This window comes from Pempheris klunzingeri, chromosome 17, assembly GCF_042242105.1.
Source record: "Pempheris klunzingeri isolate RE-2024b chromosome 17, fPemKlu1.hap1, whole genome shotgun sequence".
Taxonomy (NCBI): domain Eukaryota; kingdom Metazoa; phylum Chordata; class Actinopteri; order Acropomatiformes; family Pempheridae; genus Pempheris; species Pempheris klunzingeri.
This window is the reverse complement of record NC_092028.1, coordinates 18419392-18446460: the sequence shown is the minus strand read 5'-3', so window position 1 is coordinate 18446460 and position 27069 is coordinate 18419392. Positions and strand designations below refer to the sequence as shown.

At 40.4% G+C, this 27069-nt stretch overlaps 3 protein-coding genes across 3 annotated transcripts; all 3 read right to left on the bottom strand.

Moving 5' to 3' along the window:
• Positions 1-694: 694 nt before the first annotated feature.
• On the bottom strand, positions 695-7182 carry LOC139216795 (immunoglobulin lambda-1 light chain-like). Its single transcript, XM_070848027.1, has 4 exons — positions 7067-7182; positions 6649-6974; positions 2070-2103; positions 695-1216 (listed from the first exon to the last, which is right to left on the bottom strand). The coding sequence occupies exons 1-4, from the start codon at positions 7104-7106 to the stop codon at positions 891-893; spliced, it is 726 nt and encodes a 241-aa protein (XP_070704128.1). The 5' UTR covers positions 7107-7182; the 3' UTR covers positions 695-890.
• An 842-nt stretch (positions 7183-8024) lies between these two features.
• On the bottom strand, positions 8025-18864 carry LOC139216678 (immunoglobulin lambda-1 light chain-like). The gene is made up of 4 exons (XM_070847875.1): positions 18749-18864; positions 18331-18656; positions 9482-9515; positions 8025-8546 (listed from the first exon to the last, which is right to left on the bottom strand). The coding sequence occupies exons 1-4, from the start codon at positions 18786-18788 to the stop codon at positions 8221-8223; spliced, it is 726 nt and encodes a 241-aa protein (XP_070703976.1). The 5' UTR covers positions 18789-18864; the 3' UTR covers positions 8025-8220.
• Positions 18865-19678: 814 nt separating this feature from the next.
• On the bottom strand, positions 19679-26678 carry LOC139216526 (immunoglobulin lambda-1 light chain-like). Its single transcript, XM_070847667.1, has 4 exons — positions 26563-26678; positions 26145-26470; positions 21136-21169; positions 19679-20200 (listed from the first exon to the last, which is right to left on the bottom strand). The coding sequence occupies exons 1-4, from the start codon at positions 26600-26602 to the stop codon at positions 19875-19877; spliced, it is 726 nt and encodes a 241-aa protein (XP_070703768.1). The 5' UTR covers positions 26603-26678; the 3' UTR covers positions 19679-19874.
• Positions 26679-27069: the final 391 nt, after the last annotated feature.

Genomic DNA, 27069 nt, shown 5'->3' with positions numbered 1-27069 from the left:
ATTTACAAGAAAAGCTCAACACAGAGATTAATACTATTTTGCCTGGTTTTAGCTGCTTGCAGTAGTTCTGATGTTATAAAAATCTGATTAAATGCGTCACCTCTCTACTCCTCCCTTGTTTCCTTCCCAGGATGCACCTGCAGGCCTCCTCTCCTTACGTGTACATAATTTATCCACATTAGAAGTAAATTGGTAAATTGATTGACCGAATGCTGTTTAAAATATCAATGTGTTTCTGATGGTACAGAGAGCTGACACTTGACCTCCTCATTTACATGGCGCTATAAATATAGAGAGGAGGCCTGCAGGTGCATCCTGGGAAGGAAACGAGGGAGGAGTAGAGAGGTGACGCTTCACTGATGGAGGATGAAAACTCAGTTTCTTTTTTCTCATTTAATCAGATTTTTAGAACATCAGAACTACTGCAAGCAGCTAAAACCAGGCAAAATAGTATTAATCTCTGTGTTGAGCTTTTCTTGTAAATATAGACCTGATAACAAAGTAGCTTTCTGTTTGGAAATATACATTTTCATGGAAGAACTAAAGAGAAATATGTCTGTTATCACTGTGTCCTTGATTACCACTAACTATCAGTGAGATGAACATCAGGAGGAAAGTAAAAGCAAGTGAAGGTAATAAAGCTGAAATGATGTTTTCAAAATTTCAAGCAAATAAAATCACTTTTATGACGCAATTTTGTTTTTGGTTTTTTTTATTGCATGAGACTTTAAAAACGCAGCAGTTGCACAGCTGATACAACACCTCCACCTAACTGTCACAACATTTGTTACAAGCATACAGACACATCTTTCCTAACATGTGAACCTTGTGATGAGCAAACAGCTCAAACAGTGAAGAAGCAGATCTGAAATGGTCCCGGCGCTCCTCTACTATTCTGCAGTGGGACAGTGAGACTTGTTGATGTTTTTCTCTGAAGTCTGGGAGCCCAGAGACACTTTACATGTGTAAACCTTGTCCATGTCCCAGTCTGACGTCTGGATGGCCAGATAGCTGCTGATTTGGAAAGTCTGGTCTGGTTGCTGAGCAGCGGTGCTGGTAGAGATCCCACTGCTCACTGGACTCCCAGCAGACAACCAGGTCACATCTGCAAAAGGCACAGACTGACTGGACAGACACACCAGAGAGGCTTTGTTGGACTGGAGCTCAGCACGGGACGGAGGGAAGACTGTCAGGACAGGAGGAGAGAGGCTGGAGCCTGAAAACACACAGAGGACGTTCATCAGACATCTAGAAATCACATCATTAATACACAGAGTGACAGTAACACGTTCATTTATTAGCTGAGACGGCAAAATAACAAACATGCTGAAGAAGGAAAACATTTAGAAATCATCAGTAGTATATGAGCAGAGTTCCTTTAAAAAAAATACATTTTCAAATTCATAAAGTCGCCTTCTTTGTGTCTTCAAAATAGATTTTGAATCTGATACAATCATTTCAGTCAATGAAGAATTAAACCCTTTGTAAAACAAAATCTACAAACTTGGAAACATATTAAATTACAGTTTTTATGCTGGAAACAAATTTATAAAATGACCATCTGTGTCTAACAAACTGTTATTTGAATTGTAATATGATTATTTAAGTCAGAGTCACTTTTATTAACTTCAGTTAGTCACAATGATCCAGGAACGATTTAAAAATGTCCTTAAACTGTAAAAGATTTGTGAGTTCATGTAGCAAAGTAAAATACTCTTGACAGATTATCTGACATACTGTATTTAACATGTGTTAAAACATGTGATACGCTGTGAAAATAATTAAGACAAAATCTTCTACATTTTGCCAGACGACATTTTTTCTCAACCACCAAAACACTTTTGAGTAAAACGTGTTTAAAAATGTTGTGATTGTTTGCAGATCTTCCCTTTGTCTCCAAAGACACAGTCAGGTATCAAATGAGATGTAAAAAAGTCCATCTATTATTCACCAAACAACATGTTAAACATGTCACACAGTTATCAACCAAAGCAGTGAATCACTTTCTCTTCATATGGATCAGAAACAGAAAATCTGTCCTGTTTGATGAGGAGTTAAAAAGTACTTACTTGTCACAATCAGCTTGCTGCCTTGTCCGAATACCACAGTGATTCAGTTTGTATACACGGCTGTACAAAAACCTCCTGACTGTCACTGCTGAGGGCAGAGGAACTGAAACATCCTGTTGAGACCAACTTTCACTGTCAGCATCTCATTCACTTCATCATCTGCTTCGACTCCAAAACGCTGCTGGACTGGAGGACGGACTCTGAATCCTCTGCTGCATCTTGTGGTCTTCATGGTGGAGATGCTAAAAGTCCAGATATCAGCAGTGAGTTCAGTCTGATGTTAGTGGAGAAAATCCTCTTCCTTTAAAAGAGCATCATTCAGACAGTGCAGCTAAATCTGCAGGGACAGAATGGAGCAACTTTATGTTTCACTTGGTGCAGCCAAAGGTCAACTTCAAACAATCAAATTCATTCAAACCAGTTGCTCTAAAGTTAAAGACATGATTGCACTGAAAAATGTCTGAAAGGACTCCTCAGGCTGTCTACTTCATCCTGCAACATGTTCACTCTGTGTTGTGTTGACACTGCTGGAGGTCCCACAGACTCCACTGCTCTCTGTGTCAATGAGCCTGAAATGTGATGTTCACTGCATTTTTTTATTCAAATGTTTGAAAAAACCTGAAAAATATTGACGTGGTGACCATCCACACCATATGAGCTGCTAAAGAGGCTCTGGTCTCCATCATTAAGGTTATATTATTAGGAAGGTGTAGTGTACACACAAATGTTTATGTCTTCTTGCATTTTAGTACAGTTGTCTGAATTCTTCATTAAAAAGATCACATGGTGAATTTGAATCCAATTTCATCTCCATCTTGTAACCTTTGTCATTCTGTGGATTCCTCTGATGATGATTTTAAAGTATAAAATATCACTCATTTGTGTTTTTTCACTGTGCTGTCCACACAACAAACCCAAAGAGACAGAAAACAACATTCAAGTATTTTCTCATGTTCAGTGATGACAGATAATAACTTTCCATAGAAATGAACTGGAATCTCATTATTAGCTTTGACATGAAATTGGTCTTTTAAGAGCAGACTGAGAGTCTCATGTAGGGTAGTTGTAGAGAGCATTAGCTGGTGTGTCAGAGAGTCAAAAAGCAGAAGTTGCTAGTGAGGAGGTTTTTGTCACAGTGTGAATCACTGTGATACAGCCTCCTTAGCAGAGTTGTCCCATGTTTGACAGTAATAGACAGCAGAGTCTCCTGCTTCTGCCTGCTTAATGATAAACTGGTAATCTATGTTTGATGAAGCTTTAGAGTTGAATCGGTCTGAGGAGAAACCTGATCCATAGCTGGGTGAACTGTGAGAATGGTAAAATCTCAGAACACACTGAGGAGCTTCACCAGGAACCTGTTTATACCAACTGACATAATAGGCTTCAGGTCTCCCAATGTTGCATTTGAGAACGACCTCTTGTCCTGCAGAGACTGCGTGGACAGCAGGCGTCTGGGTCAGAACTTTTGCTGCATCAGCATCTGCCAACATACAGAGAAACATACATGAGCGAAAGGTTTGTGTGTGAAAATATGGACTGTAAAAGGAAGGAGAAGAAGATCTTACATGTTAGAGCAGCGATGAGAGTGCAGAGGGTCCCCAGCATGTTGTCAGTGTGTGCTGTAAACGTCCCTCACTGTCCAGCTGAGAGGTGAGCAGGGTTGGAGTGTGAGGAGAAGACAGACTGAAGCTTATAAAGACACTGAGGAGAGGAGAAGTGCAGGAGGAGGAGTTTCAACACTCAACACCGTTTTCATCCTTAACCTTCCTCTTGTGTTAGTTTCCTGTTACCATCTCTTATGTTAACGGGTCGGTTTTGACCCGTGTCTTAAATCAGCTGTAAAATACACTAAAAACAATTATTTATCATCCAATTTGTTTCACATCTCTTGGTTACCTTGTTAGGCTTCCTTATCCATGAAAATATTGGTTTTAATATTTTTGGTGTGGGCCCCTGGGCCTTTTCTTGTCAGTATACCCCTCGATTTCAATTAAAAAAAATGTAAAATGAACCTCAGGAGAATCATATAAGTAAATAAAAGGTTGTTTTGCCACCTGACTATTACTGAGGGGATTTAGAACACATCTCTTAAATAAATTTGTTTTTTTTATTTTTTCATTTTAATATTATTGACTATAGTAACATCTATGGTGTTACGGGTCAATTTCGACCCATATATATATTTACTTCAAGAAAAAGGCAAAAAAGTAATTTTTTTTTCAGCAATAGAAGTTTAGTACAAAGACAAAATGAAAAGCAGAACAAATATATAACATAAATATAAAAAATATAGATTTGCAAGGTCAAACAAACAACCCTGCAGTCCAGTAGTCATATCGAGGACCACATGTTTTCCTTGGTTTTTCTCAGGGATGCCACTCACAGCTTAGCCTGTGTAAATCTGTATATTCCAGGCATAGCTGGTTTTTGCATCACAGGCTGCCCAGATTTTTATGCCGTACTTCAATGGCTTACTGGGTATGTATTGCCGGAAGGGGCATTTTCCTTGGAAAGGGACAAGACGTTCATCCACTGTCACCTCATCAATGTCGTTACACATGCCGCCATAGACTGTTTGTCCTTCAATGTTTGTCATAGTAATGATGACTCTTTTTAGTGACAATGGCATAAATGGCTCAAAACATGTCTTGAAGTCACTGACACTAGTCACAGCAAACCTTGTGATTCCAGGGGTCACTTTGATGACATTTGCAGCAGCTGCCCTGCCATGTACATCAGGAGGTACTGAGCTCCAACAGATCTTATCATTTTTGGACTTGAATCTTTCAGCTGGAGCAGCTTCAGCACTGGTTACCTCCTCATCAGACTCATCAGATGTGTCTTCTGGATGATACTCCACATTGTCTTCCTCCTCAGAAAACTGCTCATCAGAATCACTATGCTGCTGTGTCCTCTCCCTCATTTTCACCAAAAAAATTATCCAGAACTTGGCTCACTGAAAATCTTCTTCTCACTAACTCTGCAAGTCACTTACTCTATACTGAATTGACCTCACATATCTGGACATGCTCGTTTTTGTTTGTTTTGTTTTTGTGCAGGTATACTGGAAAACAAGGCAAAATGAGAATACTCTAAAGCTCACATGATTGGGAGAGGAGCTGGCTGTCAGTGTGTTGGCTAACAGTGAACTTATGATTTCAGTTTTGAATGTAATTATTGCTTTATAATCTTATTTTTATAACTGGGTCGAAACTGACCCTAACAGCACAAAGGTCATAATTTTAACTAGAGCATTTTATAATTTAGTGAAAACAATTTTTTTTTGTTTTATTTTGTTGAAATAGAGGTTCCTGACAAAGTCATAAAGCCTTGATGCAATAAACAAATGTATGTGGTTTTTTTATCCATTTAACCCCTTGAAGGTCCTCAGAAATAATCACGTTAAAGATCCTTACACACATAAATGTGTATGCATAAAAACAAGCCATAAAAATGTTAAAAATCTTTCTTTTTTTTAAATTTTTTTTAAATAGTTTTTTAGACCAGCATCAGCCCTAATCATACATATCAAATTTTAATTAGTTTTTTAAAAAATTAACCCTTAAATTGCCATGTTTTTGTCATGATGCGCATCATTTTATGGTCTAAAATACACAAAAAATACATGAAAAAAATTGAGAACTCTGAAAAATTCACCATCTTGCAAAATTATAAGCAATATGCATGAAAAACTGATAAAATATGCTAAAAATAAAAATCATAACACACTAGAAAGTGCTGAAGACCCTCAAAGGGTTAAAACGTAAAACGGGTCGGTACCGACCCTAACACAAGAGGAAGGTTAAACTAAACTGTGTGGCTTCACATTGTGTCACAGAAATCACTGAATACCAACAATCTCATATCTCATAACCTTCATGTTTATGAGCAGATTGAAGTCCGTTCATGTCCTTTACTTGAGTATCATCAACTACAGTGAACTTCTTGATTAAATCTCCATTTAAATTCACCTTTAAATGATCCTCTAATTCACATCATTAATCAATCACTTCATATTCCTCCATCACAGTGGGATGTGAAGTTAACTCTTTTATTCTATAATAAGAAAGTGTGGAGGAAACAATGCTGACCTCTAATCTCAGCTCCCTCACATGTCAAAATGTTCTTTTCACCAAACAAACATGTTTCCTAATAATCCAAAAGGGACCTGATATAAGGTCAGTGTAGTGTTTTCATGTGCTTGTGTTTTACCTGAATATGAATTAAATATTATCTATCTGGTTACATAAGGAAATATTTATCACATTTATGCACTGAGATCAGTGTCTGTAACCATCCTTAAAGATTATGAGAGGAAAAATACAGCAGAATTTGAGGACTGAATTATTGAGTTTAAATTATTACAGCATGTGTGCAAGGGACGACGCACTTTCATCCATGAATGTGGGAATGAATCCTATAAGAGCATTTAAATGTTTGAACACAAATCATTTTACAGAGTGAGATGTTACACCAGGCTTGTCTGACAGATCAGTCACCAGCTGATGTGGGTCAGAGTCTGAAAAAGCAGAAGTGTTGAGTGAGGAGGTTTTTGTCACAGTGTGAATCACTGTGATACGTGCTCCTTAGCTGAGTCGTCCCATGTGTGACAGTAATAGACTGCTGAGTCTCCCTCCTCCACACTGTTGATGGTCAGACGATAATCTGACTTTGACTGATGAGTAGATGTGAATTTGGGAGAGGAGAAACCAGAGCCATAGGTTGGAGAGCTTAAGGTGTGATAAAAGATCAGTACAAACTGAGGAGCTCCTCCAGGAATCTGTTTGTACCAACGAGCTCTACTGTTAGTAACAGTCCCCAGGTTACAGTCCATGTTGGCTGTCTCTCCTTTCCTCAGCGTCACAACAGGAGGCTTCTGTGTCACCACCGTCACACCACTCACACCTGGAAACAACAAGAAGACATGAAGTCAAGAGACGCACACAGACTGATGAGTCCAGCATGAGCTCAAAGCTGCAGTAAGTCAGCCTCCTCACATGTTAGAGCAGCCATGAGAGTGCAGAGGGTCCCCAGCATGTTGTCAGTGTGTGCTGAGAACGGCCTTGTAACTTGGAAAGTGAGCCGACTGCAGACAGATTAGAGGCTTTGGAGGATGAGGAGAGGAGGAGCTGGAGGAGCAATTTAATCCAACACTGAAACTGAGAGAGGCCGACAGGAGGAGGAGCTTTGGTCACATCTGCATGGTTTGTCACCTTTGTTGGTCTCAGATCTTCTGTGAAGAGAAACTGTCTTTAATTTCCATATTTTTATCAGTGGAGATAACGTCATGATGTCTGCAGTTTATATGGATTTCTTACAATTTTCAGATCCATTGTCGAATTAACAAAACCATCATAAGTCAACAGCAGCCAACTAGTGGAGCATAGAAGCTTTGGCTCAGCTTTGCAAACTGTAATTCATACATTTTAGAGGTAAACTGTCTGTGATTAATAGAAACTGTGACGTCAGTGTGTTTCCAGTCAGAGACAGCTGCCTCTGATGGTACAGAGAGCTGACACTTGACCTCCTCATTTACATGGAGCTATAAATATGGAGAGGAGGCCTGCAGGTGCATCCTGGGAAGGAAAAGAGGGAGGAGTAGAGAGGTGACGCTTCACTGATGGAGGATGAAAACTCAGTTTCTTTATTCTCATTTAATCAGATTTTTCTAACATCAGAACTACTGCAAGCAGCTAAAACCAGGCAAAATAGTATTAATCTCTGTGTTGAGCTTTTCTTGTAAATATAGACCTGATAACAAAGTAGCTTTCTGTTTGGAAATATACATTTTCATGGAAGAACTAAAGAGAAATATGTCTGTTATCACTGTGTCCTTGATTACCACTAACTATCAGTGAGATGAACATCAGGAGGAAAGTAAAAGCAAGTGAAGGTAATAAAGTTGAAATGATGTTTTCAAAATTTCAAGCAAATAAAATCATTTTTAGGACGCAATTTTGTTTTTGGTTTTTTTTATTGCATGAGACTTTAAAAACGCAGCAGTTGCACAGCTGATACAACACCTCCACCTAACTGTCACAACATTTGTTACAAGCATACAGACGCATCTTTCCTAACATGTGAACCTTGTGATGAGCAAACAGCTCAAACAGTGAAGAAGCAGATCTGAAATGGTCCCGGCGCTCCTCTACTATTCTGCAGTGGGACAGTGAGACTTGTTGATGTTTTTCTCTGAAGTCTGGGAGCCCAGAGACACTTTACATGTGTAAACCTTGTCCATGTCCCAGTCTGACGTCTGGATGGCCAGATAGCTGCTGATTTGGAAAGTCTGGTCTGGTTGCTGAGCAGCGGTGCTGGTAGAGATCCCACTGCTCACTGGACTCCCAGCAGACAACCAGGTCACATCTGCAAAAGGCACAGACTGACTGGACAGACACACCAGAGAGGCTTTGTTGGACTGGAGCTCAGCACGGGACGGAGGGAAGACTGTCAGCACAGGAGGAGAGAGGCTGGAGCCTGAAAACACACAGAGGACGTTCATCAGACATCTAGAAATCACATCATTAATACACAGAGTGACAGTAACACGTTCATTTATTAGCTGAGACGGCAAAATAACAAACATGCTGAAGAAGGAAAACATTTAGAAATCATCAGTAATATATGAGCAGAGTTCTTTTAAAAAAAATAAATTTTCAAATTCATAAAGTCGCCTTCTTTGTGTCTTCAAAATAGATTTTGAATCTGATACAATCATTTCAGTCAATGTGACTAATTACAGTTTATCAGTAGTCACATTGCAGAAAAATTCAAAATCCTCCAAAAACTTTTCAGTGTTGCAAACATGCTGAAGAATTAAACCCTTTGTGAAACAAAATCTACAAACTTGGAAACATATTAAATTACAGTTTTTATGCTGGAAACAAATTTATAAAATCACCATCTGTGTCTAACAAACTGTTATTTGAATTGTAATATGATTATTTAAGTCAGAGTCACTTTTATTAACTTCAGTTAGTCACAATGATCCAGGAACGATTTAAAAATGTCCTTAAACTGTAAAAGATTTGTGAGTTCATGTAGCAAAGTAAAATAGTCTTGACAGATTATCTGACATACAGTATTTAACATGTGTTAAAACATGTGATACACTGTGAAAATAATTAAGACAAAATCTTCTACATTTTGCCAGACGACATTTTTTCTCAACCACCAAAACACTTTTGAGTAAAACATGTTTAAAAATATTGTGATTGTTTGCAGATCTTCCCTTTGTCTCCAAAGACACAGTCAGGTATCAAATGAGAGGTAAAAAAGTCCATCTATTATTCACCAAACAACATGTTAAACATGTCACACAGTTATCAACCAAAGCAGTGAATCACTTTCTCTTCATATGGATCAGAAACAGAAAATCTGTCCTGTTTGATGAGGAGTTAAAAAGTACTTACTTGTCACAATCAGCTTGCTGCCTTGTCCGAATACCACAGTGATTCAGTTTGTATACACGGCTGTACAAAAACCTCCTGACTGTCACTGCTGAGGGCAGAGGAACTGAAACATCCTGTTGAGACCAACTTTCACTGTCAGCATCTCATTCACTTCATCATCTGCTTCGACTCCAAAACGCTGCTGGACTGGAGGACGGACTCTGAATCCTCTGCTGCATCTTGTGGTCTTCATGGTGGAGATGCTAAAAGTCCAGATATCAGCAGTGAGTTCAGTCTGATGTTAGTGGAGAAAATCCTCTTCCTTTAAAAGAGCATCATTCAGACAGTGCAGCTAAATCTGCAGGGACAGAATGGAGCAACTTTATGTTTCACTTGGTGCAGCCAAAGGTCAACTTCAAACAATCAAATTCATTCAAACCAGTGAATCTAAAGTTAAAGACATGATTGCACTGAAAAATGTCTGAAAGGACTCCTCAGGCTGTCTACTTCATCCTGCAACATGTTCACTCTGTGTTGTGTTGACACTGCTGAAGGTCCCACAGACCCCACTGCTCTCTGTGTCAATGAGCCTGAAATGTGATGTTCACTGCATTTTTTTATTCAAATGTTTGAAAAAACCTGAAAAGTATTCACCTGGTGACCATCCACACCATATGAGCTGCTAAAGAGGCTCTGGTCTCCATCATTAAGGTTATATTATTAGGAAGGTGTAGTGTACACACAAATGTTTATGTCTTCTTGCATTTTAGTACAGTTGTCTGAATTCTTCATTAAAAAAGATCACATGGTGAATTTGAATCCAATTTCATCTCCATCTTGTAACCTTTGTCATTCTGTGGATTCCTCTGATGATGATTTTAAAGTATAAAATATCACTCATTTGTGTTTTTTCACTGTGCTGTCCACACAACAAACCCAAAGAGACAGAAAACAACATTCAAGTATTTTCTTATGTTCAGTGATGACGGATAATAACTTTCCATAGAAATGAACTGGAATCTCATTATTAGCTTTGACATGAAATTGGTCTTTAAAGAGCAGACTGAGAGTCTCATGTAGGGTAGTTGTAGAGAGCATTAGCTGGTGTGTCAGAGAGTCAAAAAGCAGAAGTTGCTAGTGAGGAGGTTTTTGTCACAGTGTGAATCACTGTGATACAGCCTCATCAGCAGAGTCGTCCCATGTTTGACAGTAATAGACAGCAGAGTCTCCTGCTTCTGCCTGCTTAATGATAAACTGGTAATCTATGTTTGATGAAGCTTTAGAGTTGAATCGGTCTGAGGAGAAACCTGATCCATAGTCGGGTGAACTGACAGAATGTAGAAATCCGAGAACATACTGAGGAGCTTCACCAGGAACCTGTTTATACCAACTGACATAGTTTCCATCATCTCTCCCAATGTTGCATTTGAGAACGACCTCTTGTCCTGCAGAGACTGCGTGGACAGCAGGCGTCTGGGTCAGAACTATTGCTGCATCAACATCTGCCAACATACAGAGAAACATACATGAGCGAAAGGTTTGTGTGTGAAAATATGGACTGTAAAAGGAAGGAGAAGAAGATCTTACATGTTAGAGCAGCGATGAGAGTGCAGAGGGTCCCCAGCATGTTGTCAGTGTGTGCTGTAAACGTCCCTCACTGTCCAGCTGAGAGGTGAGCAGGGTTGGAGTGTGAGGAGAAGACAGACTGAAGCTTATAAAGACACTGAGGAGAGGAGAAGTGCAGGAGGAGGAGTTTCAACACTCAACACCATTTGCATTCTCACATAAACTACATCATATCAGTGAGATTTCACATCATAAACTTGAATCACTTAAAAAAACTAAAAGACTGATATTGCTTAAATCACAGTCCTTGATGAGTTTGTGCTTTAATTGTTGGTAAACGTTGCGAAGGCAACACGGAGGTCCAGTGGTTAGCACTGTTGCCTCACAGGAAGAAGTTTCCAGGTTCAAATGTGCTGGCCAGGTGGCGGTTTGCAGGTATAGACAATGAATGAATGGATGGATGGACACATTATGAATCTCAGAATATAGATGGTCTGTCAATGCAACAATTTAATTTGATCATTGTTCAGCTTGTGTGAAAGTGTTGTTTTAGGAATGTTTGTGTTCCAGGTGGTGGGTGCATGGCAGGAGGGGAAATGACCCAAGTGCAGATGACCGAGGCAAACTGAGGTACAGTTCCATGATTTAACGCCAAAGGTGCAACGATCACTGGATCATGAAGCAGGCAAACGTCAAACCAGAGAAGCAGCACAAAATGGCCAAAGAGATCCAAAAGGAAGAAGCCAGGAAATCTAAGGTCCAACAACCGAGCAGAGGGTCAAAAAGTCTCAGGTAACAAAAGCCGTGTTTCAGACAGAATACAGAGGCTAGAAGGTGAAGACGTGAAGCACCAGGCAGTGGTGGGAAACGGTGTGACGCCACCTTTGGGGTAAGTTCTCTCATTTGGTTTGGGTGACAGAGATGTTCCCTCATCATGCATGCATAAACAACATGCACAAACCCTGCCGTGCTGAAAAGACAGTGCACTTACGTATGCAACAGGGTCTCTGATGAACCAGCATATCCATCGCCACAGATGCTTTGCTTCATTTTGTCCGGGCTCAACATGCCCGACGGTTAATGCAGAGCAGATAAGGGAGGTGGCAGCAGGCGAGTCGTTGGGTGTGACGGTCAGGTGATGGGGAAAGCAGGGGAGGTCCGAGGGCATCTGATGGATTAGTGGAGAACAGCAGTGAAGAGCCTGGAAGGTTCAAATGTGGCTGCAGAAGAGATGAGACAGAGCAGTTTGAGACACTTTGTTTCCTGTCGTCTTTGGGATCCTCCTAATGCCCTTTTCATCAATATTACTAAGCAGGACTTATATCAGCTCAGTTCCTGTTACACCTGCCCTCTTATAATTGTATCTGTTTAAAGGTTCATGCTTTCCCCCACTTGGTTGTATTATAGTGTGTTTAAACAGTGTTCTATAATAACCAGCATGTAGAGTTTATGTCACTTTTTATCTCTCATCTCAGTTTTATCACCTTTTCCAATGTTTGAGGTCAATCAAACCCCAGAGAGCTTAAACTCCCTGTTAGACCTCTTATGAACAAACTGTTCTGACACTCCAATAACACAAACCTCTATGGACTTGTTTGATATTCGGAGGGGTTTTTCTTCATAACCGTGTGTGGAAGCTTCCACATTCCTATTTCTCATCATCTCCTCCTCCTCCTCCTTCTTCTTCTTCTTACTCCTCAAAATACCCAGCCCTGACTCATTGCTGTAATTAATGATGGTCACTCATACCCATTCCCAAAGTCAAGCATAAGTCTCTCTGTTTGTCTGTGTTCATCACTCATTGGTGTTTTTTCACTGTGCTGTCCAGAGTTAACGAAAAGCAGAAAACAACAAATGTTGAATTTGATCATTTCTTCATGTTCAGTACTGAGAGATGTTAGTAATTAAAATATGAAATTGTTCATTTAAGAATAAACTGAGGAAACTGGTGACAAGTTGCTCTTGTAGTCTCATGTAGGGTAGTTGTAGAGAGCATTAGCTGGTGTGTCAGAGAGTCAAAAAGCAGAAGTTGCTAGTGAGGAGGTTTTTGTCACAGTGTGAATCACTCTGATACATTCTCCATAGTAGAGTTGCCCCATGTGTTGCATAGAGGTTAGAGAGTTAGGGAACATTAGCTCGCAGTTTACTGCATACAGCCGGTGGCTGCACTGAACATACGATGTGGAAGTTACACTGGAATTTGTCATTTTTTAATCTGCCAGATTTCACAGAACTGGAGTGACAATTGTGATGTTAGTTTCTGGAGCTTCAGAGCTCAGACTTCTCCCCTGTAGTTTGTGATCACTGAAAAGTCACTAAGGTTCATTAATATATGAATGATATGAAAACATGCTGATTTGTTTTTCTGCAGGAATAATTGTTTTAAAAAAGACCATTTGTTTAAGGTATTACACATGACCTGATAATCCAATCTGAGCATCAACCCCACCGACGCGCTTAAACAATGCATGACAGTGACAGGGGACCACCTTGTGGGTGATGGACAGACACAAACCAGCTGCAGTTGCTGATCAGACTACACTTGTGCTGGTTCCAGCAGCTGCTTAGCTTAGCTTAGCACAAAGACTGGAAACAGGGGGAAACAGCTAGCCTGGCTCTATTTAAAGCTGCAGTGACTTCCTGTAGGCTCCACTGGTTTCTTAGAAAGTTGATGGTAATGATAGTGGGTCTGATTGACAGGCTCTTTTCATTTTGTCTGACTGCTCAGCTGTTCCTTAGAGGATATCTGGCCATGAATGGCGTCAAACTAGCAGCAGTACAGTAGTGAAATTCTGTATCACATTGTGCGTGGATTCAGCTGCCTGTCCTGTTTCCTTTAAACAAACTAGCGGCAGTTTGTCTATTCTGGTGCTTAAAAACCAAGATGGCGAGGGCCATGAAAACAATATGGCGACGCCTGTACAGCGGGACTCAAGGCCTCAAAGTGGCGGTCCACAAACCAAGCCCCGAGTCCAGATAAAAATTCATACTTGAAATGTAAATACGAAGATGGAATGATGCAGGCGGCACACAAACAGAGGCAGCGCTACGGAAACGAGTCAAGCTGGGCTTCCCCTATACCTGATATTGCACGCCGAGTGAATCTGACAGCGGGGGGAACACCCTGCAGAAACTCAGCGGCTCAACTCGAGGCCTCTGTTGGTGAGGGACACCCGCTGCATCATCCCATCTAAGGGAGCGGGTCGACTCCAACTCAGTGGGTTTGATCTTTTCAAGGTCTATATACAAACTTCCGTATGACAACTGGTGACATCATTTGTGACATCATATGTGAGGTCACTATTCCAACCAACTGTGAGGTCACTAATCCAACATGGTGACCAACTATCATTAGAATTAGAATCAGAATCAGAATCAGAATTCCTTTAATAATCCCCAGGGGGGAATTGCTTTTTGTTCCACACAGCTCCAAAAGAATAAGAATAAACTTCAAACACAAAAAAAAAAAATCACCTGTGAAGTAACATAAGAGGCTAAAGCCTTAACACAACAAAAGACTAGGGCTGTACTGGAAATGGCCTACTAGACTGGCAGTTTGTATTGAATAGGACAAAATGTGGTTTGTCTTATACGGTTTGCAAACAAAAGCAAAATCTGCAGCATGAATGGGACCAGTCTACTTCACCTACTGTGTCCCACAATGCAAGGCGCTTACCGTTGTATGAACAGAGACGTTTCAGAAAGCCATGTAAGGTTTGACTTATTTCTCCTGAGCAGTCCACCTAAAGCGGTTAGTGAGGGAATTTCAGGCAAGAAATATGCTACCCAGCTGCTGGAAATTCACTTCTGTTAGATTTACATGGACAATTTAAGTGCTTGTTCCCACTTTGGTTGACCTGCTTTCTTGGCCGCTAGCCTGTTAGCTTACCAGTGGAATTTCCCATACTGTGATAGACAGCAGAGTCTCCTGCTTCTGCCTGCTTAATGATAAACTGGTAATCTATGTCTGATGAAGCTTTAGAGTTGAATCAGTCTGAGGAGAAACCTGATCCATAGCTGGGTGAACTGTCAGAATGGTAAAATCTCAGAACATACTGAGGAGCTTCACCAGGAACCTGTTTATACCATCTGACAGCATAGTTTTCATCTCTCCCAATGTTGCATTTGAGAACGACCTCTTGTCCTGCAGAGACTGCGTGGACAGCAGGCGTCTGGGTCAGCACTTTTGCTGCATCAGCATCTGCCAACATACAGAGAAACATACATGAGCGAAAGGTTTGTGTGTGAAAATATGGACTGTAAAAGGAAGGAGAAGAAGATCTTACATGTTAGAGCAGCGATGAGAGTGCAGAGGGTCCCCAGCATGTTGTCAGTGTGTGCTGTAAACGTCCCTCACTGTCCAGCTGAGAGGTGAGCAGGGTTGGAGTGTGAGGAGAAGACAGACTGAAGCTTATAAAGACACTGAGGAGAGGAGAAGTGCAGGAGGAGGAGTTTCAACACTCAACACTGTTTTCATCCTTAACCTTCCTCTTGTGTTAGTTTCCTGTTACCATCTCTTATGTTAACGGGTCGGTTTTGACCCGTGTCTTAAATCAGCTGTAAAATACACTAAAAACAATTATTTATCATCCAATTTGTTTCACATCTCTTGGTTACCTTGTTAGGCTTCCTTATCCATGAAAATATTGGTTTTAATATTTTTGGTGTGGGCCCCTGGGCCTTTTCTTGTCAGTATACCCCTCGATTTCAATAAAAAAAAATGTAAAATGAACCTCAGGAGAATCATATAAGTAAATAAAAGGTTGTTATGCCACCTGACTATTACTGAGGGGATTTAGAACACATCTCTTTAATAAATTTGTTTTTTTTATTTTTTCATTTTAATATTATTGACTATAGTAACATCTATGGTGTTACGGGTCAATTTCGACCCATATATATATTTACTTCAAGAAAAAGGCAAAAAAGTAATTTTTTTTTCAGCAATAGAAGTTTAGTACAAAGACAAAATGAAAAGCAGAACAAATATATAACATAAATATAAAAAATATAGATTTGCAAGGTCAAACAAACAACCCTGCAGTCCAGTAGTCATATCGAGGACCACATGTTTTCCTTGGTTTTTCTCAGGGATGCCACTCACAGCTTAGCCTGTGTAAATCTGTATATTCCAGGCATAGCTGGTTTTTGCATCACAGGCTGCCCAGATTTTTATGCCGTACTTCCCTGGCTTACTGGGTATGTATTGCCGGAAGGGGCATTGTCCTTGGAAAGGGACAAGACGTTCATCCACTGTCACCTCATCAATGTCGTTACACATGCCGCCATAGACTGTTTGTCCTTCAATGTTTGTCATAGTAATGATGACTCTTTTTAGTGACAATGGCATAAATAGCTCAAAACATGTCTTGATGTCACTGACACTAGTCACAGCAAACCTTGTGATTCCAGGGGTCACTTTGATGACATTTGCAGCAGCTGCCCTGCCATGTACATCAGGAGGTACTGAGCTCCAACAGATCTTATCATTTTTGGACTTGAATCTTTCAGCTGGAGCAGCTTCAGCACTGGTTACCTCCTCATCAGACTCATCAGATGTGTCTTCTGGATGATACTCCACATTGTCTTCCTCCTCAGAAAACTGCTCATCAGAATCACTGTGCTGCTGTGTCCTCTCCCTCATTTTCACCAAAAATATTATCCAGAACTTGGCTCACTGAAAATCTTCTTCTCACTAACTCTGCAAGCCACTAACTCTATACTGAATTGACCTCACATATCTGGACATGCTCGTTTTTGTTTGTTTTGTTTTTGTGCAGGTATACTGGAAAACAAGGCAAAATGAGAATACTCTAAAGCTCACATGATTGGGAGAGGAGCTGGCTGTCAGTGTGTTGGCTAACAGTGAACTTATGATTTCAGTTTTGAATGTAATTATTGCTTTATAATCTTATTTTTATAACTGGGTCGAAACTGACCCTAACAGCACAAAGGTCATAATTTTAACTAGAGCATTTTATAATTTAGTGAAAACAATTTTTTTTTGTTTTATTTTGTTGAAATAGAGGTTCCTGACAAAGTCATAAAGCCTTGATGCAATAAACAAATGTATGCGGTTTTTTTATCCATTTAACCCCTTGAAGGTCCTCAGAAATAATCACGTTAAAGATCCTTACACACATAAATGTGTATGCATAAAAACAAGCCATAAAAATGTTAAAAATCTTTCTTTTTTTAAAATTTTTTTTAAATAGTTTTTTAGACCAGCATCAGCCCTAATCATACATATCAAATTTTAATTAGTTTTTTAAAAACTTAACCCTTAAATTGCCATGTTTTTGTCATGATGCGCATCATTTTATGGTCTAAAATACACAAAAAATACATGAAAAAAATTGAGAACTCTGAAAAATTCACCATCTTGCAAAATTATAAGCAATATGCATGAAAAACTGATAAAATATGCTAAAAATAAAAATCATAACACACTAGGAAGTGCTGAAGACCCTCAAAGGGTTAAAACCTAAAACGGGTCGGTACAGACCCTAACACAAGAGGAAGGTTAAACTAAACTGTGTGGCTTCACATTGTGTCACAGAAATCACTGAATACCAACAATCTCATATTTCATAACCTTCATGTTTATGAGCAGATTGAAGTCCGTTCATGTCCTTTGCTTGAGTATCATCAACTACAGTGAACTTCTTGATTAAATCTCCATTTAAATTCACCTTTAAATGATCCTCTAATTCACATCATTAATCAATCACTTCATATTCCTCCATCACAGTGGGATGTGAAGTAAACTCTTTGATTCTATAATAAGAAAGTGTGGAGGAAACAATGCTGACCTCTAATCTCAGCTCCCTCACATGTCAAAATGTTCTTTTCACCAAACAAACATGTTTCCTAAGAATCCAAAAGGGACCTGATATAAGGTCAGTGTAGTGTTTTCATGTGCTTGTGTTTTACCTGAATATAAATTAAATATTATCTATCTGGTTACATAAGGAAATATTTATCACATTTATGCACTGAGATCAGTGTCTGTAACCATCCTTAAAGATTATGAGAGACAAAATACAGCAGAATTTGAGGACTGAATTTATGACTGAGTTTAAATTATTACAGCATGTGTGCAAGGGACGACGCACTTTCATCCATGAATGTGGGAATGAATCCAATAAGAGCATTTAAATGTTTGAGCACAAATCATTTTACAGAGTGAGATGTTACACCAGGCTTGTCTGACAGATCAGTCACCAGCTGATGTGGGTCAGAGTCTGAAAAAGCAGAAGTGTTGAGTGAGGAGGTTTTTGTCACAGTGTGAATCACTGTGATACGTGCTCCTTAGCAGAGCTGTCCCATGTTTTACAGTAATAGACTGCTGAGTCTCCCTCCTCCACACTGTTGATGGTTAGACGATAATCTGACTTTGACTGATGAGTAGATGTGAATTTGGGAGAGGAGAAACCAGAGCCATAGTTTGGAGAGCTTAAGGTGTGATAAAAGCTCAGTACAAACTGAGGAACTCCTCCAGGAATCTGTTTGTACCAGCGAGCATCACTGTTAGTAACCGTCCCCAGGTTACAGTCCATGTTGGCTGTCTCTCCTTTCCTCAGCGTCACAACAGGAGGCTTCTGTGTCACCACCGTCACACCACTCACACCTGGAAACAACAAGAAGACATGAAGTCAAGAGACGCACACAGACTGATGAGTCCAGCATGAGCTCAAAGCTGCAGTAAGTCAGCCTCCTCACATGTTAGAGCAGCCATGAGAGTGCAGAGGGTCCCCAGCATGTTGTCAGTGTGTGCTGAGAACGGCCTTGTAACTTGGAAAGTGAGCCGACTGCAGACAGATTAGAGGCTTTGGAGGATGAGGAGAGGAGGAGCTGGAGGAGCAATTTAATCCAACACTGAAACTGAGAGAGGCCGACAGGAGGAGGAGCTTTGGTCACATCTGCATGGTTTGTCACCTTTGTTGGTCTCAGATCTTCTGTGAAGAGAAACTGTCTTTAATTTCCATATTATTATCAGTAGAGATAACGTCATGATGTCTGCAGTTTATATGGATTTCTTACAATTTTCAGATCCATTGTCGAATTAACAAAACCATCATAAGTCAACAGCAGCCAACTAGTGGAGCATAGAAGCTTTAGCTCAGCTTTGCAAACTGTAATTCATACATTTTAGAGGTAAACTGTCTGTGATTAATAGAAACTGTGACGTCAGTGTGTTTCCAGTCAGAGACAGCTGCCTCTGATGGTACAGAGAGCTGACACTTGACCTCCTCATTTACATGGAGCTATAAATATGGAGAGGAGGCCTGCAGGTGCATCCTGGGAAGGTAAAGAGGGAGGAGTAGAGAGGTGACGCTTCACTGATGGAGGTTGAAAACTTTTTCTAACATCAGAACTACTGCAAACAGCTAAAACCAGGCAAAATAGTATTAATCTCTGTGTTGAGCTTTTCTTGTAAATATAGACCTGATAACAAAGTAGCTTTCTGTTTGGAAATATACATTTTCATGGAAGAACTAAAGAGAAATATGTCTGTTATCACTGTGTCCTTGATTACCACTAACTATCAGTGAGATGATCATCAGGAGGAAATTAAAAGCAAGTGAAGGTAATAAAGTTGAAATGATGTTTTCAAAATTTCAAGCAAATAAAATCATTTTTAGGACGCAATTTTGTTTTTGGTTTTTTTTATTGCATGAGACTTTAAAAACGCAGCAGTTGCACAGCTGATACAACACCTCCACCTAACTGTCACAACATTTGTTACAAGCATACAGACACATCTTTCCTAACATGTGAACCTTGTGATGAGCAAACAGCTCAAACAGTAAAGAAGCAGATCTGAAATGGTCCCGGCGCTCCTCTACTATTCTGCAGTGGGACAGTGAGACTTGTTGATGTTTTTCTCTGAAGTCTGGGAGCCCAGAGACACTTTACATGTGTAAACCTTGTCCATGTCCCAGTCTGACGTCTGGATGGCCAGATAGCTGCTGATTTGGAAAGTCTGGTCTGGTTGCTGAGCAGCGGTGCTGGTAGAGATCCCACTGCTCACTGGACTCCCAGCAGACAACCAGGTCACATCTGCAAAAGGCACAGACTGACTGGACAGACACACCAGAGAGGCTTTGTTGGACTGGAGCTCAGCACGGGATGGAGGGAAGACTGTCAGGACAGGAGGAGAGAGGCTGGAGCCTGTAAACACACAGAGGACGTTCATCAGACATCTAGAAATCACATCATTAATACACAGAGTGACAGTAACACGTTCATTTATTAGCTGAGACGGCAAAATAACAAACATGCTGAAGAAGGAAAACATTTGGAAATCATCAGTAATATATGAGCAGAGTTCTTTTAAAAAAAATACATTTTCAAATTCATAAAGTCGCCTTCTTTGTGTCTTCAAAATAGATTTTGAATCTGATACAATCATTTCAGTCAATGTGACTAATTACAGTTTATCAGTAGTCACATTGCAGAAAAATTCCAAATCCTCCAAAAACTTTTCAGTGTTGCAAACATGCTGAAGAATTAAACCCTTTGTAAAACAAAATCTACAAACTTGGAAACATATTAAATTACAGTTTTTATGCTGGAAACAAATTTATAAAATCACCATCTGTGTCTAACAAACTGTTATTTGAATTGTAATATGATTATTTAAGTCAGAGTCACTTTTATTAACTTCAGTTAGTCACAATGATCCAGGAACGATTTAAAAATGTCCTTAAACTGTAAAAGATTTGTGAGTTCATGTAGCAAAGTAAAATACTCTTGACAGATTATTTGACATACTGTATTTAACATGTGTTAAAACATGTGATACGCTGTGAAAATAATTAAGACAAAATCTTCTACATTTTGCCAGACGACATTTTTTCTCAACCACCAAAACACTTTTGAGTAAAACGTGTTTAAAAATATTGTGATTGTTTGCAGATCTTCCCTTTGTCTCCAAAGACACAGTCAGGTATCAAATGAGATGTAAAAAAGTCCATCTATTATTCACCAAACAACATGTTAAACATGTCACACAGTTATCAACCAAAGCAGTGAATCACTTTCTCTTCATATGGATCAGAAACAGAAAATCTGTCCTGTTTGATGAGGAGTTAAAAAGTACTTACTTGTCACAATCAGCTTGCTGCCTTGTCCGAATACCACAGTGATTCAGTTTGTATACACGGCTGTACAAAAACCTCCTGACTGTCACTGCTGAGGGCAGAGGAACTGAAACATCCTGTTGAGACCAACTTTCACTGTCAGCATCTCATTCACTTCATCATCTGCTTCGACTCCAAAACGCTGCTGGACTGGAGGACGGACTCTGAATCCTCTGCTGCATCTTGTGGTCTTCATGGTGGAGATGCTAAAAGTCCAGATATCAGCAGTGAGTTCAGTCTGATGTTAGTGGAGAAAATCCTCTTCCTTTAAAAGAGCATCATTCAGACAGTGCAGCTAAATCTGCAGGGACAGAATGGAGCAACTTTATGTTTCACTTGGTGCAGCCAAAGGTCAACTTCAAACAATCAAATTCATTCAAACCAGTGAATCTAAAGTTAAAGACATGATTGCACTGAAAAATGTCTGAAAGGACTCCTCAGGCTGTCTACTTCATCCTGCAACATGTTCACTCTGTGTTGTGTTGACACTGCTGGAGGTCCCACAGACCCCACTGCTCTCTGTGTCAATGAGCCTGAAATGTGATGTTCACTGCATTTTTTTATTCAAATGTTTGAAAAAACCTGAAAAGTATTGACATGGTGACCATCCACACCATATGAGCTGCTAAAGAGGCTCTGGTCTCCATCATTAAGGTTATATTATTAGGAAGGTGTAGTGTACACACAAATGTTTATGTCTTCTTGCATTTTAGTACAGTTGTCTGAATTCTTCATTAAAAAAGATCACATGGTGAATTTTAATCCAATTTCATCTCCATCTTGTAACCTTTGTCATTCTGTGGATTCCTCTGATGATGATTTTAAAGTATAAAACATCACTCATTTGTGTTTTTTCACTGTGCTGTCCACACAACAAACCCAAAGAGACAGAAAACAACATTCAAGTATTTTCTCATGTTCAGTGATGACAGATAATAACTTTCCATAGAAATGAACTGGAATCTCATTATTAGCTTTGACATGAAATTGGTCTTTAAAGAGCAGACTGAGAGTCTCATGTAGGGTAGTTGTAGAGAGCATTAGCTGGTGTGTCAGAGAGTCAAAAAGCAGAAGTTGCTAGTGAGGAGGTTTTTGTCACAGTGTGAATCACTGTGATACAGCCTCCTGAGCAGAGCTGTCCCATGTGCTACAGTGATAGACAGCAGAGTCTCCTGCTTCTGCCTGCTTAATGATAAACTGGTAATCTATGTCTGATGAAGCTTTAGAGTTGAATCGGTCTGAGGAGAAACCTGATCCATAGCTGGGTGAACTGTCAGAATGGTAAAATTCGAGAACATACTGAGGAGCTTCACCAGGAACCTGTTTATACCAACTGACATAGTATCCATCATTTCTCCCAATGTTGCATTTGAGAACGACCTCTTGTCCTGCAGAGACTGCGTGGACAGCAGGCGTCTGGGTCAGAACTTTTGCTGCATCAACATCTGCCAACATACAGAGAAACATACATGAGCGACAGGTTTGTGTGTGAAAATATGGACTGTAAAAGGAAGGAGAAGAAGATCTTACATGTTAGAGCAGCGATGAGAGTGCAGAGGGTCCCCAGCATGTTGTCAGTGTGTGCTGTAAACGTCCCTCACTGTCCAGCTGAGAGGTGAGCAGGGTTGGAGTGTGAGGAGAAGACAGACTGAAGCTTATAAAGACACTGAGGAGAGGAGAAGTGCAGGAGGAGGAGTTTCAACACTCAACACCATTTGCATTCTCACATAAACTACATCATATCAGTGAGATTTCACATCATAAACTTGAATCACTTAAAAAAACTAAAAGACTGATATTGCTTAAATAACAGACCTTGATGAGTTTGTACTTTAATTGTTGGCAAACATCATGAAGGCAACACAGTGGTCCAGTGGTTAGCACTGTTGCCTCACAGGAAGAAGTTTCCAGGTTGGAATGTGCTGGCCAGGTGGCGGTTTGCAGGTATAGACAATAAATGGATGGATGGATGGACACATTATGAATCTCAGAATATAGATGGTCTGTCAATGCAACAATTTAATTTGATCATTGTTCAGCTTGTGTGAAAGTGTTGTTTTAGGAATGTTTGTGTTCCAGGTGGTGGGTGCATGGCAGGAGGGGAAATGACCCAAGTGCAGATGACCGAGGCAAACTGAGGTACAGTTCCATGATTTAACGCCAAAGGTGCAACGATCACTGGATCATGAAGCAGGCAAACGTCAAACCAGAGAAGCAGCACAAAATGGCCAAAGAGATCCAAAAGGAAGAAGCCAGGAAATCTAAGGTCCAACAACCGAGCAGAGGGTCAAAAAGTCTCAGGTAACAAAAGCCGTGTTTCAGACAGAATACAGAGGCTAGAAGGTGAAGACGTGAAGCACCAGGCAGTGGTGGGAAACAGTGTGACGCCGCCTTTGGGGTAAGTTCTCTCATTTGGTTTGGGTGACAGAGATGTTCCCTCATCATGCATGCATAAACAACATGCACAAACCCTGCCGTGCTGAAAAGACAGTGCACTTACGTATGCAACAGGGTCTCTGATGAACCAGCATATCCATCGCCACAGATGCTTTGCTTCATTTTGTCCGGGCTCAACATGCCCGACGGTTAATGCAGAGCAGATAAGGGAGGTGGCAGCAGGCGAGTCGTTGGGTGTGACGGTCAGGTGATGGGGAAAGCAGGGGAGGTCCGAGGGCATCTGATGGATTAGTGGAGAACAGCAGTGAAGAGCCTGGAAGGTTCAAATGTGGCTGCAGAAGAGATGAGACAGAAGCAGTTTGAGACACTTTGTTTCCTGTCGTCTTTGGGATCCTCCTAATGCCCTTTTCATCAATATTACTAAGCAGGACTTATATCAGCTCAGTTCCTGTTACACCTGCCCTCTTATAATTGTATCTGTTTAAATGTTCATGCTTTCCCCCACTTGGTTGTATTATAGTGTGTTTAAACAGTGTTCTATAATAACCAGCATGTAGAGTTTATGTCACTTTTTATCTCTCATCTCAGTTTTATCACCTTTTCCAATGTTTGAGGTCAATCAAACCCCAGAGAGCTTAAACTCCCTGTTAGACCTCTTATGAACAAACTGTTCTGACACTCCAATAACACAAACCTCTATGGACTTGTTTGATATTCGGAGGGGTTTTTCTTCATAACCATGTGTGGAAGCTTCCACATTCCTATTTCTCATCATCTCCTCCTCCTCCTCCTCCTTCTTCTTCTTCTTACTCCTCAAAAATACCCAGCCCTGACTCATTGCTGTAATTAATGATGGTCACTCATACCCATTCCCAAAGTCAAGCATAAGTCTCTGTGTTTGTCTGTGTTCATCACTCATTGGTGTTTTTTCACTGTGCTGTCCAGAGTTAACGAAAAGCAGAAAACAACAAATGTTGAATTTGATCATTTCTTCATGTTCAGTACTGAGAGAGATTAGTAATTAAAATATGAAATTGTTCTTTTAAGAATAAACTGAGGAAACTGGTGACAAGTTGCTCTTGTAGTCTCATGTAGGGTAGTTGTAGAGAGCATTAGCTGGTGTGTCAGAGAGTCAAAAAGCAGAAGTTGCTAGTGAGGAGGTTTTTGTCACAGTGTGAATCACTGTGATACATCCTCATCAGCAGAGTTGTCCCATGTTTCACAGTAATAGACAGCAGAGTCTCCTGCTTCTGCCTGCTTAATGATAAACTGGTAATCTATGTCTGATGAAGCTTTAGAGTTGAATCGGTCTGAGGAGAAACCTGATCCATAGTCGGGTGAACTGTCAGAATGGTAAAATCTCAGAACATACTGAGGAGCTTCACCAGGAACCTGTTTATACCAATTGACATAATAGTTTTCATCTCTCCCAATGTTGCATTTGAGAACGACCTCTTGTCCTGCAGAGACTGCGTGGACAGCAGGCGTCTGGGTCAGAACTTTTGCTGCATCAGCATCTGCCAACATACAGAGAAACATACATGAGCGAAAGGTTTGTGTGTGAAAATATGGACTGTAAAAGGAAGGAGAAGAAGATCTTACATGTTAGAGCAGCGATGAGAGTGCAGAGGGTCCCCAGCATGTTGTCAGTGTGTGCTGTAAACGTCCCTCACTGTCCAGCTGAGAGGTGAGCAGGGTTGGAGTGTGAGGAGAAGACAGACTGAAGCTTATAAAGACACTGAGGAGAGGAGAAGTGCAGGAGGAGGAGTTTCAACACTCAACACCGTTTTCATCCTCAAACTAAACTGTGTGGCTTCACATTGTGTCACAGAAATCACTGAATACCAACAATCTCATATTTCATAACCTTCATGTTTATGAGCAGATTGAAGTCCGTTCATGTCCTTTGCTTGAGTATCATCAACTACAGTCAACTTCTTGATTAAATCTCCATTTAAATTCACCTTTAAATGATCCTCTAATTCACATCATTAATCAATCACTTCATATTCCTCCATCACAGTGGGATGTGAAGTAAACTCTTTTATTCTATAATAAGAAAGTGTGGAGGAAACAATGCTGACCTCTAATCTCAGCTCCCTCACATGTCAAAATGTTCTTTTCACCAAACAAACATGTTTCCTAAGAATCCAAAAGGGACCTGATATAAGGTCAGTGTAGTGTTTTCATGTGCTTGTGTTTTACCTGAATATAAATTAAATATTATCTATCTGGTTACATAAGGAAATATTTATCACATTTATGCACTGAGATCAGTGTCTGTAACCATCCTTAAAGATTATGAGAGGAAAAATACAGAAGAATTTGAGGACTGAATTTATGACTGAGTTTAAATTATTACAGCATGTGTGCAAGGGACGACGCACTTTCATCCATGAATGTGGGAATGAATCCTATAAGAGCATTTAAATGTTTGAGCACAAATCATTTTACAGAGTGAGATGTTACACCAGGCTTGTCTGACAGATCAGTCACCAGCTGATGTGGGTCAGAGTCTGAAAAAGCAGAAGTGTTGAGTGAGGAGGTTTTTGTCACAGTGTGAATCACTGTGATACGTGCTCCTTAGCAGAGTCGTCCCATGTGTGACAGTAATAGACTGCTGAGTCTCCCTCCTCCACACTGTTGATGGTCAGACGATAATCTGATGTTGACTGATGAGTAGATGTGAATTTGGGAGAGGAGAAACCAGAGCCATAGGTTGGAGAGCTTGAGGTGTGATAAAAGCTCAGTACAAACTGAGGAGCTCCTCCAGGAATCTGTTTGTACCAACGAGCTCTACTGTTAGTAACAGTCCCCAGGTTACAGTCCATGTTGGCTGTCTCTCCTTTCCTCAGCGTCACAACAGGAGGCTTCTGTGTCACCACCGTCACACCACTCACACCTGGAAACAACAAGATGACATGAAGTCAAGAGACGCACACAGACTGATGAGTCCAGCATGAGCTCAAAGCTGCAGTAAGTCAGCCTCCTCACATGTTAGAGCAGCCATGAGAGTGCAGAGGGTCCCCAGCATGTTGTCAGTGTGTGCTGAGAACGGCCTTGTAACTTGGAAAGTGAGCCGACTGCAGACAGATTAGAGGCTTTGGAGGATGAGGAGAGGAGGAGCTGGAGGAGCAATTTAATCCAACACTGAAACTGAGAGAGGCCGACAGGAGGAGGAGCTTTGGTCACATCTGCATGGTTTGTCACCTTTGTTGGTCTGAGATCTTCTGTGAAGAGAAACTGTCTTTAATTTCCATATTTTTATCAGTGGAGATAACGTCATGATGTCTGCAGTTTATATGGATTTCTTACAATTTTCAGATCCATTGTCGAATTAACAAAACCATCATAAGTCAACAGCAGCCAACTAGTGGAGCATAGAAGCTTTGGCTCAGCTTTGCAAACTGTAATTCATACATTTTAGAGGTAAACTGTCTGTGATTAATAGAAACTGTGACGTCAGTGTGTTTCCAGTCAGAGACAGCTGCCTCTGATGGT

Bases quoted from the DNA above. Each gene is read 5' to 3' on its own strand.
- LOC139216795 (XM_070848027.1), bottom strand. From the start codon at position 7,106: ATGCTGGGGACCCTCTGCACTCTCATGGCTGCTCTAACAT. The intron at 6,975-7,066 runs GTGAGGAGGCTG...TGTTGTTTCCAG, and splicing joins TCTCATGGCTGCTCTAACAT to GTGTGAGTGGTGTGACGGTG. The intron at 1,217-2,069 runs GTAAGTACTTTT...GTGTGTTTTCAG, and splicing joins CAGCAAGCTGATTGTGACAA to GCTCCAGCCTCTCTCCTCCT.
- LOC139216678 (XM_070847875.1), bottom strand. From the start codon at position 18,788: ATGCTGGGGACCCTCTGCACTCTCATGGCTGCTCTAACAT. The intron at 18,657-18,748 runs GTGAGGAGGCTG...TGTTGTTTCCAG, and splicing joins TCTCATGGCTGCTCTAACAT to GTGTGAGTGGTGTGACGGTG. The intron at 9,516-18,330 runs GTATCACAGTGA...TGAATCACTGTG, and splicing joins ACAGCTCTGCTAAGGAGCAC to GTATTCGGACAAGGCAGCAA.
- LOC139216526 (XM_070847667.1), bottom strand. From the start codon at position 26,602: ATGCTGGGGACCCTCTGCACTCTCATGGCTGCTCTAACAT. The intron at 26,471-26,562 runs GTGAGGAGGCTG...TGTTGTTTCCAG, and splicing joins TCTCATGGCTGCTCTAACAT to GTGTGAGTGGTGTGACGGTG. The intron at 20,201-21,135 runs GTAAGTACTTTT...GTGTGTTTACAG, and splicing joins CAGCAAGCTGATTGTGACAA to GCTCCAGCCTCTCTCCTCCT.